The 13,408-nt window shown below is 39.2% G+C and overlaps 1 protein-coding gene across 5 annotated transcripts in view; it reads left to right on the top strand.

Annotated features, from left to right (window-relative positions):
• The window catches only part of TNC (tenascin C), a 108,294-nt gene that overhangs the window by 56,357 nt on the left and 38,529 nt on the right, over positions 1-13,408 (top strand). For 2 of the 5 annotated variants that reach the window (XM_083161038.1, XM_083161037.1), the window contains 6 exons: positions 60-245; positions 349-438; positions 520-783; positions 3,799-4,071; positions 5,339-5,611; positions 6,909-7,181. In XM_083161038.1, the coding sequence (XP_083017164.1) occupies positions 60-245; positions 349-438; positions 520-783; positions 3,799-4,071; positions 5,339-5,611; positions 6,909-7,181 (1,359 nt within the window). The remainder of the gene's footprint in view (positions 1-59; positions 246-348; positions 439-519; positions 784-3,798; positions 4,072-5,338; positions 5,612-6,908; positions 7,182-13,408) is intronic. The other 3 variants (XM_083161039.1, XM_083161040.1, XM_083161041.1) reach the window with 3 other exon arrangements.

A 13,408-nucleotide genomic window follows, 5' to 3' on the forward strand; every position in this document is an offset into this window, starting at 1 on the left:
TTCTCTTTGCTTCAATCCTTTTTTAATGTAATTTAATTTCTGGTTTTTTTTTCTTGAAGATCTAGACACTCCCAAGAACCTGAGGAAAGTGTCCCACACTGACAACAGCATCACTCTAGAATGGAAAAACACCCTAGCCAACATTGACTATTACAGAATTAAGTTTGCACCACTCTCTGGAGGAGACCATGAAGAAATAACAGTACCCAGGAGTAAACAGGCCACCACCAAGGTTACTCTGACAGGTCAGACAGCTTTATAGTTACTTATGCCACGTAACAAAAGAAACAGTGCTACATAAATACACAGGGCGGCTTTTTTACTTCTCAATTTATATACGTTTTCCAGGTTTGATACCAGGAACAGAGTATGGCATAGGACTGACAGCAGTGAAACAGGACAAAGAGAGTTCTCCTGCCACTATCAATGCTGCAACAGGTAGGACATAGTACACTACTAGACAATCATTTTGCTAAGGGAAACCGAAGTCAGCATTTACAATGTATTGGTTTATTTCAGACTTGGATTCACCCAAGGATTTGGAGATCACCAGTGCCACTGAAACGACTTTGAATCTGAAATGGTTAACACCTGTAGCTAAGTTTGATCATTACCGACTCACCTACATCACTAGTGGTGGAATTGAGAATGAAGTCCAAGTCCCCGGAAATGCCAACTCCTACGTATTAACTGGGCTTGAACCTGGTAAAGAATATAGCATTACCCTTGTAGCGGAGAAAGGCAGACATAAGAGCAAACCAGCAACTGTGACCGGTAGAACTGGTAAGTTATCCAGCACAAACCAACAAATTTGCCTCTTAGTTATTTTATCATGTATAGGGGGGAATGCACCTAAACAGAATAAGTTTATATGTTGCTAGCAACCAAGCAGCTTCTAACTTTCCTTTATCTGTTAATTGTTCTAAATGAAGGGTAGATTTGTTGCTATGTTCAACTTCTTGTCCTCGTTAGAAGGTTTAGAGCAGGGGTGGCCAAACCTGTCCTCAAGACCTACCAACAGTTCATGTTTTTCAGGCCACCTGTGGATCTATAGTAGGAATGAATGCAGCAGGTTTGAAAATGTGACAGTAATGACTACAGCTGTGCATCAGCTAGGTGATTTGGAAAACGTGGAACGTTGGTAGATCTCGAGGACCGGTTTGGCCACCACTGGTTTAGATACATTATTCTGTTTTTTATTATTAACAGTCCTTGCTGGATCTACCGGTTATCTGAAATATGACATGTTTATACTTTCTTACAGCAAGAAAATAATCTGACAAGTAATCATTTTTATTTCTAACCCACAGAATTTTTTTTCAGCCTTTAACCATTTTTATTTAGCATGGATGGGTCATATTGGACTTCTACAGTCAAAGGATAATATACCTCTGTTGACCTTGATCTTGTTTTCTGCAGATGTTCTTGCAAACGTTTTTTAAAGTAAAATTACTATCCGTCACATTTTACTTAGTAGCTTTCATATATACGAAACTGGAAATTAAATCCTAGATGTTATGCAGGAGACTATGACAATTTTGATTGTCCTCACTTCCTCCAAACAGCATCATTACTGGAGGTTTCTAGGAGAACTGATGACTTTGTCTCCAGAGTTGTTAGTCTTCTTGGAACCCTTCAGACATTAATTAATTTGGGATTATTAAGTCATAAAAATCTGGTGCTTTAAAACCTAAAGACCTTTCCATATGCAAATCTCAATGGCGAAACCTTAAAGTTTTCCGAGTGATGAGAAAGATTTGTTTTTAAAAGATTCCAATTTAACAATGTTTATTTTTAATGTTACTTACAGTGGATTACTTGTTATTGGTATTTTGCCACTGTGGACCTTGACCATTGTTTTTTTCCTACATCTGATTGATTCATCTGTATTTGAAGGGTCAATTCAATAAAGGGCAAATTATGGGCGATGCCTGTTATGTGCTGTTGTGAATGTGTTAGGACACTCTAAATTGAACTGATTTTCCCCCTAAATCACATACCGTATATACTCGAGTATAAGTCGACCCAAATATAAGCAGAGGCACCTAATTTTACAACTAAAAAACTGGGAAAACGTATTGACTCAAGTGGGACCCTCACTCGAGTATAAGCCGAGGGGGGGAATTTTCAGCATAAATTTTTTTCTGAAAAAGTAGGCTTATACTCGAGTATATATGATATTTTAGTTTCAAACTCCATAGGAGTGTAAGTTAAAATATGTGATACAGGAGTTACCATAACTGTAGCAGATGTACGCACAACATCAACGGAATCGTGTCTACTGCCTGCATCACTTCTAATCAGAATTCATAAGCGATACAATAAATGATTGAAACTAAGTTATTTTTTAGTTGGTAATTCTTATATTCTAAGATTTAGCCATTTGAAATAACTTGGTTAATGCATTAAGCCCTTTTACTATACTATACAACACAAACATATTTTGTGAGACACTTTTCCCCCCAGTACATGGGATAATATCAGTGTGCTATAATCAATACCAATATTAATGTTAGTTGGTACTGTCTTCAAAATTGCACAGAGTTTTGCTAACTACTGAATATAATGAAATACTATTGCTGGAATAAGTAGTCTGGAACTACACTCTGACGATTTCACCTCTTTCATCTGGTTTTGATGTATTCATCATGTGAGACAAATACTGACAATCCAAATCAAATAGAGCTGATCTTCCATATGGGCCGGTTCCTGGAACATGCCGTAGGGTTCTAGTCCTAAGAGAGTCAGTGGTTAGGTTCAATAAAAAGGAAAAATTATTAAGATTTAAAGGCAATTTTAACAAGTTTAAATTATGAAGCAATTCTTTGTTCCAGGCAAGACATTCTTAAATTTGATTGCGGCATGAGGATCCCAGCTGAGCAGTATGAATACAATTCTGGTATTCATGAGGCAACTGAATGTGTTCATAAAAGTGTAGGTTTATTTTTTTACAAAGGAATATAGTTCTTACGTATGTGAAGCACAGATACAGAGAAACTAGGAATAATAATCGGCTCAACCTGGAGCAGAATTAAAAAAAAAAAAATTTAGCCAAAAACTTTTCTGTCTTTTCTATTTCCATTTTTTTTAAAACTTTTACTGCAGTATGAAGTCGTTTAACCATAACAGTGTACCATATATAGCTTTGGGGTATTGCCTAAAATTATTGCCGCAAGAGTTAAGCTGGACATCTGGCAATCCTGTTATGGAAAGATACGATATAACAATTTATCATGCCCGCATACACGCCACATGAGAGCGTAACCACCGCATGAGAGCATAACATACATATCTAAGCAACTGTCAAGCATTTTCAAAATTATAAGGGTGTAAACCAGGGGTGGCCAAACCTGTCCACAAGATCTACCAACAGTTCATGTTTTTCAGACCATCTGTGGATCTATTGTAGGAATGAATGCAGCAGGTTTGAAAATGTGACAGTTAGTAATTACTACAAAATTCATAAAGTATTCATCCAGTATTATGTTTTTAAAAACAAATTATGATTTACAGTATGTATCTTATTTGTTTCAATATTGTATGCTGTTTTTGTTTTTAGCATGCTGTGTTTTACATTCATTCCACAGTAATGTTCAAAAGACCCACGCACCAAATACAGTTTTCTTCCAATTTATACTTTGACATAACATTGATAACTCTTGATTGATTTTTATTAATTTTTTTTTATTTTTTGCAAATTGATAAAAGAAAAAAAATTGAATTAAAACCAAATGAGAACTCATGTTTAATCGTCTACTCAAATTACCCTTACTAACATTAGCATATTCTCATATTCAGAAGTGCCACGTGAGCTGGGCGGCTTACAGGTGTCCCAAGTGAGCTGGGACTCCTTTAAACTCACGTGGATAGCACCAGACAGCAACTATGAGAAATTTGTGATTCGGGTTCAGGATGCTGAAGAAGAAGAAGAACCACAAAGTATTGTGGTTCCTGGAAAACTTCGGTCTTTGGAAGTGATGGATCTGAACCCATCCACAAAATATCAGATCACACTGCATGGTGTGATTCAGGGATCTAACACTAAGCCTCTCTCTGGTGAAGTTGTCACAGGTACATATTGAGAAAATATTTCGAAAAGGCATGCCATCACTGCGCCAATTGCCTCCCACCATTACTTTCCACAACATGACTTGGCTTTTCACCTCTGCTGGCTGGTTCACAGAAGTCATCTCTCTGCTTTTGCTTGATAAATTATTTGCTTTTAAATTATGGAATATTGGACCCTATACACTGAGGTGTAAAAAAGGCAATATAATGCTCAGGTAGCCTAGGTGTTATACATACATGGCAGCTTGCGAGATTTATCAGGTCTGATACTCGGGTGCTAGGCCAAGCATGTAGGGGAGTGGGAACACCCCACTGGGAATATCTAGCCTTGGATTTGTTGCATCGCCTTGGAGACTTGGTTGCACTTCCTCTGCACACCAGACCTTGATACTTTTTACCCACCCATAACCACATTTTTGGTGCTCCTGTATCCGCTACATTTTATTTAACTCTCTAGCATCACAATAACCAATGGCCGATAACTGTTCCCCATCATAGGGAAACTAAAGTTTTAAATATTGCTTCTATATAAGCAATATTCAATGCCGATCGGCGAAAAGGGGGCGTGTCTGCGTAAACGGCCGTGGATTGTTGATCTGCGGCCGGGATCGCGACAATCCACGGCCGTTATCAGCAGAACGAGCCCGACAGCTTCTGAAATCGGGCTCGTTCTGCCGTGATCCCTCTTCAATACTGTCGTTAAAGACAACATTGAATAGGGAGCCGCTGCTATTACCCCCATCGGGAATAGCGGCGCAGCATTGAATACCCCTATATAACTCATAACCTAAATAGTGCAAATCCTGGCCTATAACACTTCTTTATACCACATTCAATTCAGTTTTTTAAAATAGTATTTTTAATTCATATATAGATTAAACAGAAAAATGCTTTAACAAACTACAGTGCTGCAATTTAAAAAGCAAAGCATGTTCAGGAAATCATGACTATGCTGATAAGCTTCATCATATCAATCTACAACGCTCATGCTTCTCTATTCATCGGCTTCATGCATTCCGTTTTCAAGCTTTTAAATGCATGATTATATATTACTGCAAGCATGTGAATAATTAGCAAAGGAAACGGCTTCTGTCTGCAAACGAAGCATCACGTGAAACTCTTGGCTTGATCATGACTTCCGGCTACAGCACTGAAAAACGCACCAGACTTCTGCTTGCTTATTCTGGCAGGGGTTTCGGGAGGCTGACAGAACATCCGTTGGGGTGCTGTTCAACATGTTTAATTCATTGACGAATTTTCCCTTGCTCAGAAAACAAGCCAGAAGTAGAAAACCTATCCGTCACCAGCATATCACCCGAGAGCTTTGATCTATCCTGGACAACGACACAGGATTCTTTTGATGGATTTATTGTAGAAATCAATGATAACGACAGGTTATTGGAGCCAGTCAAATTTAATGTCTCTGGCAATCTCAGGAACACTCTTATCTCAGGGTTATTACCCAGCACTGATTACACCATCTACCTCTACGGCACTGTCCAAGGTCAACGTACACCCTCTATTAGTACTTCAGCAACCACAGGTACCGGATCTTCAAGGCTTGTTTACTCATCTCTTCTTTTATTTCTTTATTTTACTTTTTTTGATCACCTTGTTAATGTTTTGTAGGTGTGTGATTGTCTTGTCGTGTCTATTGACCTTTAGTGTTTTCATTTTTGTCTTACTGTATATTGTCATTACTTCTAAAAACGTAGCATTTATTTGCAGTGTAGACCAGTGATAGGTAACTAGATTTCAAGGACAGCAATGGGCAACCTTTTGTCCCACAATAGGGCTGCACATTACCTTTAATATCAGTAATACATTAAGGGGGTATTCAACGAGAGACATTTACCTGATTTTAGAGATTAACCTTCTATAGGATTTGACACACACTTTTTTGAGATGTATTTTTGAAAATCCCTAATTTAATGAAAAAAAGCTGGGCCTGGCTCAGGGTAGAGAAAATTAGCAAATTTGTTAATTTTATGTTACAAATGTGAAAACTTTACAAGCTCACCTACCTTTAACCTTGGATAATACAGATTACATCACCAGGTAGATCTTAACCCTCTCCCACCCCACTCAACACTCATGCGCACACACACCTATTGTTTAATTAGGTACTTAGGAGTTTTTAATTAGCTTACTTTGGCCTTTAAACTAAGTCCATTTTAATGATTTAACAAATGAAACAATGCGCAGGAATTTTTATGTACCTAAACATTTGCTTGCCGACCACTGAATGATGTGGCACATGCACGCATATCTAAGGTTGCTCAGTGCAGAGGGAAGAAGGCGGGCAGCTGACATCTGGTGATGGCACCCATGCAATGAAATGCACGTGCGCATTGATAAAACATCAGCCCTGTAAGAAGGGGCCACTGCGAATGGACCTGAATAAGGTCCTGTGTGTAGGTGAAGAGTACAAGTGGAGCATTAGGAATTCTGAGGATCAAGTATGAGAAAGATGGTTCTACTATATATAATTTATGATAGGATAGCTACTAAAAGGACGGTCCTCAAGTCAATTCTTGGGAACTGCAAATTTGTTTTGGACTTAACAGAACACTTAGAACTCTAATATAGTGTTTATTTTTTATTTATTTTTATCATGAGCATAGTTCCCCTGTAATATTTTGTATTTGAATGTTCTGTAAGTATGTATGTTATTTTTTTTCCAGTTGTTTCTCTAGAAAATAATCATCAAAATGTTTGTGTTTTTTTTTTTACTTTTGATGCTTCTTCTAGCTTCTTCCAACATACATAGGAGCTATGCAGTTACTAACAATGCGCTTTGATTTTTTTCATCCTTCTTCCTTTCACGGGATTCTTTTCAGAAGCAAAACCTGAAGTTGGATACCTTATGGTTTCCAAAATAACCCCGGATAGTTTTGACCTGTCATGGACAGCCGACGAGAGCGGTTTTGACAACTTTTTCATTAAAATACAGGATGCCAAACAACAGTATAAACCAATAACACTAACAGTGCCAGGCAGTGAACGCACAACTGTTGTGACGGGACTGAGAGATGGCACTGACTATGAGATTGAGCTGCATGGTGTTGCTAGTGGTCAACGTTCTCCACCAATAAAAGGAGAGGCAACAACAGGTACTTCCATTCAGTAACCCAGTAAGCGGCTCAGGGTAGAGAAAATTTAGCAAATTTGTTAATTTTATGTTTCAAATGTGAAAACTTTACAAGCTCACCTACCTTTAACCTTGGATAATACAGTTTACAATTGATTTACTTATTTCCTAAGATTATTAATAAAATAGTAAGGTGTCATTATACTGTATATGCTAATAACACAAAAAGTGAAGCTGCTCATTATCATTTGCAATTAATTTTAAGAAGATTTATTTTTTTATGAGACGTTAAAATACATTTTATGAAAAACACATAAAATATTTAGCGGGCCTTTATTAATCCTTCTAAGAGTAAGGGCGACTGATAAGCAACCAACCAATCAGCTCCTGCCTGACATTTTTCAAACACAGTCTGTAACATGGCAGTTAGGAGCTGATTGGCTGGCTGTTTATCACTTTTGAAGCTTAGTGCATCTGGCCCTAAAAGTGGTGGAGGTGTTTGCAATACCGAGCAAAACCTATTTGCATACTGCAAAAATGATAGCTGATTGGTTGCTTTGGGAAACCCCGCCACTTGTCCTCTTTCAATGGTTTGATAAAATCTTCCCCTTAGAACCTTATACTGTTCTTGAAATTAACTACAGTTGACAAAAACATATATTATGTAAACTGTAGCTATGGTATGTATGCCTAGAAATATAATATACCATTATGATTGTATTATTATATAGAGTTTGCAAGCCTGGGCATAAAAAAAAAGCCTTCTGTATTAGTCCTCTTGGTCTTGATCAGTAAGAAGTGCCAAGCTGTGACTTCTATAACTTTAAATGTGCCACAATGTATCATATCTCATGTGCTTATAGACCAGTGGATACAGAACTAATAAAGTAACTCTGTTCTTCAATTTATATATATATATCGGTACTTGTGAGTTATCTGGGCGTCCGATTTTTTGATTGTATGCCTTAAGTTAAGGCATACAATCAGATGCGATGCGATGCGATATCGCATCGCATCGCATCGCATGCGACCATCGGATGCGATGACCCGATTTTTCCATAGGAATCAATGTTAAAATGGACTGAGTCCATTTTAACATGGAATTCAATGGGAAAAAGGGGTCCTTTTCATACCCCTACTATCCAAGTGGGCATGGAGTTGGATATAAACCTGTGGCGAGCGTAGCGAGCCACCGAGCCCGAAGCGTGGCGAGCGAAGCGAGCCCCGCGAGGGGACGGTATTCCGTGTCCCCTCGCGGGGCTCGCTACGCTCGCCACGCTTCGGGCTCGGTGGCTCGCTACGCTCGCCACAGGTTTATATCCAACTCCATGCCCACTTGGATAGTAGGGGTATGAAAAGGACCCCTTTTTCCCATTGAATTCCATGTTAAAATGGACTCAGTCCATTTTAACATTGATTCCTATGGAAAAATCGGGTCATCGCATCGCATCGCATCGCATCCGATGGTCGCATGCGATGCGATGCTATGTCCCGATCCGACCCGATTTAAAAATCGGACGCCCGGATAACTCACAAGTACCTATATATCTTTTAGATCTCCATTTAAAAAAAGAGACATAAAATCTTTAGCCCTTGCTGTAGAGGTTATGTCATCTATTAGTGGTAAGCTTAGCTCATTGCTGTATGTCACTCTACAGCTAACGCCATCTACAGTATAGATCTATAGATGGTAACTGCCTTCTTTTCTTTGGTGAAGCTGTTCGGGCTTTTCGTAGGACAGCGGGTTGGGTTACTCACCGATGGGAACGCTCAGAGTTTCATGGGCTTCCCCATGAAAACTCTGGGCGTTCTCATGGTAATTGCCGGGTGACGTGGGTGCCAGTGGTGTAACTATAAATTTTGTTTCCCCCTGCCAAAAAGTTTGTGGCTCTCCCCCGGGCTCCTCCTCTCCAGTGTGTTTCCCCAGCGTGTGATGTGATGACATCACACACATAATGGAGAAGCTGAAGCAGGATAGCGGAAGACCAGCATACACTGCTGCTTCCCCTGGCTATGACGCATCCCAGGCTGACCTAGCATGTCCATCCGCCCATCCTGTACACAGTGTACAGTCAATTGAATCAGTGGAGAGATTTGTCATCTCTGCCATGGCCGCACCTGCGCTGCGGCTGACTCGCCTCCGGTGCTCGGCAGCAGCATGTCAGTGCATTGAGTGGGTGCCGGCGCCCACACATACCCTGCTGCCGCTTGCTCCCCCGAGCTGCAGCTTGGGCTGCCTTACAGTAGTTACACGACTGGTGGGTGCCGGGGGTGGACAGCTAACATCACCGGATTTCACCTGCCTGCCCATTTAAGCCCAAAAGTGCACGCACATCTGAGTGACCTGAGAGTCACTTTATACATGCGTGCACGCACCACATCTTTTGATGGTTGGCAACCATCAAAAGATGTGGGTGTCCCCACGCAGCCTGCGAATCCATTCGCAGCCAGTGCGTGCCAACACATGCTGCGGCATTCGTTGGTCGGGTTTGGTGGACTCGTAAGGCTGTGAATTCGCAGCCTTGCGATTCAACCAGAATAACCTCCTTAGTCCTCACAGTACACATGTGGAGATTGCTGTTGTGCCTGCTCATTGCTCATTAGCACATCTCGCGGTATGCTGCCAGCAAGATCGGCGGCAGACTCCATCAGGGACACTGTAAGAGCTTACATAAGGGGTTACTGATGTTAAATTGCTGTTCCATAATAATTAGCATCACAGTCATAGTAAACAGAATATTCAGCTAGCAATACGTTTCAGTAGTAGAGTCCTTATCACCATGCCCTTATTTAATAACTTGGTGTGTCTAGTTTTTATAACTTATCAAAGCTGGCATTGTTGTGTCCCATTGTCCAAATCATAGTTTAAATAGAAATAATAAAATATAACAAATGATCCCTTTTTTTATTTTATTTAGGACATTGCCTTGTAATACAGTAACGCTGTAGAAACCAGATCCAGTTATTTTAATCGGTTATTTTGCAGCATAATGTCCTCGGAATAGAAGTTGTCACTGGTTAGTCTACGATTTGACAGGATGAAGTTACATTAAACAGAAAGCCATATTATGGACGTCATATAAAATAATGAACGTGTTGCTCATGGAATTTTATTAGCGAGTGCTTAGTGTTTATATCATTGGTAGAACAAGGCCAAAGAATTTCTCACCAAGAGAAGCTACAGATGTTAAGGAGTCCTTCAGTTCTTTGCTATAAATGGCAAAAAGTAAGATACAGTAGATGCAGTATTAGGTAAACACAATCAATTACTGTAACTAGATATAAACAACTGCATTCTGCTGTACTGGAAACAGAGTTAATACAAATACTGTGTACAGTAATATTGTGCGGCCAGAAGACAATCCTTATATACATTGTATGCAATGCATTAGAGGTGAGAATTTAAACTACAGAATACTCCAACATTTACCATTGATCCCAGTATAAACCCTCTTCATCTATTAAACATCCCATCTAAACCTGAAATAAAGACTGGGAGACTTAGGTGTTATCTGTGTTTATTATTAAAGCATTTTAGGCAAATTAATTTATAATTAATTAATTAATAGTGGCCAAGAAAGAACAGCTAATTATTTAAGCTCCACCCACAACTGGCCTACTCAATCAAACATTACCCTAACAACAAGCAATATCCACTCAGCCTTCCACATTGACTGCCTACCTGTCCAGGTGGTGTCGTTGTCCCCGAGCGGGTGATCCAGCGAAGGCCTATAGTCAACAAAGGTGAACGCACCGAAAAACAACTATATAATATATGACCTGCCGTTCTTTCCCAGCACACAGCCAAAACAATTAAGCACCAACCGTTAAAGACAAAATGGGAGGGAGGGCGGGAAACTCAGGACAAAGAGGAAGTTTCCTCCTCTTCCTGCAACTAATGTCCCCAGCTAACTTTTGCCAGCCCCTTCATCCTTATTGGATGCCGAGTCACATGCTTCCTTAAGGTTCACACAGCCTGGGATGTTTAACCAACTACATGCTTATTGCAGTCATTCCGTAATTCTTTTCCACTAATCGGCCAACTGCAAAAGTGTACGGAAATGAATTTATGTTACTGCCCCCATTGGAGTTAAGCAGCAGTTAATTCATTTACCCAATTGTGTTTGGAAAATAAGTAGGAAAATGTGAGCAGGTTAGTGTGTTCTGGCTGTAACTGATTATGTATGCATTATATGTATGTTAAATCCACATTACATACACAGTACATCAAACTGTTGGGATGGCACAGCAGGATTCAATAAAGTATTAAACGAGTAAGTGATTTTCACATTTGGAAGTCAAAGATTGCAACGCGGTAGCAAAGCTGGAAAGGGCTCTAGAATCGAATGATTTAGTGCAACAGCTTATTATCACTCAGTCATGGCAGAAGTCTGGGTGGAGGGCTTGCCTGACTAAGCAGCTCTTTGTCCAGAGGGTCTAGGAAGAATTAAACCCTGTCTAATTTAGCAGTTAACAGTCTTATAAAACAGGAATCTGAAGATAATTGAATTGTTCTTAGATCATAAATTCCACACCAAGTGAGAGGCGCAGACAGTGCAGGAATGCCAAAAGCTATTCCAATAAGCTACTGACGTCTCCGGGGAGCAAGGACCTAGTGGCCAAAAACCTACTCATAGCTTTGTGCTGGAAAGTAGAAAATATGTCTGGTTTTAACAAAATTTTACAGTAGGACCAAGTGAAAAGCTCTAGGGGAATCCCATAAATGAAGAGAAATGTTACAAATATATATTTTAGAGTGTATCTCTTAAATTTTTACTGGTTAGGTTTAAGTTCTTAAAATATCATTATAACCGATTGCAAATTTTTTTTTTTTACAAAAACACTTTGATACTGAAAAACATGGTGATTTAATAAGAACACATTCACATGTCCTTAATTGACCCATCAGTAACTACCCCCAGTGTGCTATTGTCCAAGATTACATTGTTTTGGTTTCTGTACCATTGGTGGTAGAAGGACCATTACACATCTGAGAAATAAATTAATATGCAACTAGATGAACCAAAATTAATTATCCTTGAAGAGAACAAACTTTTTTTTTTTTATCACGTGCCCATTCCGTACTACGCTAATGGGCATCATGGTACCTGTATATGTATATTTACCTATAGCCTATTTTATATTAAATTAGCAAATGAGTGTATATGTAGCCTAAGCAGAAATGAGGCTCATTCATCTTTATTTAATGCACAGAATAAGATCAGAAAAAATGCTAGTATATGTGTATATGTGTAGCTCATTCTCCTCTTGATTACTGATATATACTGATACTGTATATACAGTACCTTCCAGATACTCTGCAGAAGAAATGATGGTGATTTTGTAGACATCCCGATCGATGCAAAATATTGTAGCGCCCATGTTTCAGTTAACACTTTCATCGTCGCACGATGAAACTGTTTCTCCGCGCTGAAATGTTACCATGTAATGTTTTGTATCGATCGGCGCTCTATGACATTTTACTGTATATCTCTCTCGTTTTGGAAGAGAACAAATTCTAACATGTTCCTCTGACATCTCGACAGCTAACACGACTTTGTGACAACATAAGTCAATAACAAGAACATGAGAATGAAATAATTGACAGTTACAAGTGCGAGAAATCTTGTCGGATTCACATCATGCATGTCATGTCTGCTTAGAACTTCCTCCCTCGCTTTGTATTGCAGCATCGCAAGCTTGTTTTTTTTCTTTTACAGGATTTCTTGAAGAATGCATCGCAAATGAACGTCATTTGCACCAAACGCCTCGCTTAACACTGCATGTTTCTGTTTTTATTTGTAGGTTTGCTACAAATATGAATGTATATATATATTTGTATATACATCAGTGAATGGTCACGTTGTCTTACGGCAATCCTTCACAAGCTGCCTCCTGCATTTCTCTTGTGTCCTCAACACTTGTAACGTAGCATTTTCTCTACAGGTGGCTGCATGACTACCACTCCCCTGCAGCTGGATCCCTGACACATATAATGATATTTTTTTTTCTTACTTTCCATCTCAATTTCCATACTGAAAATCATCATTGCATATGACCTGTTTCTTCTTTACGACTATGCACTGTAATTACATGAATGGTGACAATAGAAACATTATTTCCTTCGGTGTATCAGGTTAGGTACACAAATGCATTAACAGTTCCTCATTGAATTTACCTTTCTAAAAATAGTTTATTGCATGTAAACAGATGTGAAATAGTAGTCCTACAAGACAGGTTCTTTTTGTA

This window comes from Crinia signifera, chromosome 9 (assembly GCF_055691185.1).
Source record: "Crinia signifera chromosome 9, ASM5569118v1, whole genome shotgun sequence".
NCBI lineage: Eukaryota > Metazoa > Chordata > Amphibia > Anura > Myobatrachidae > Crinia > Crinia signifera.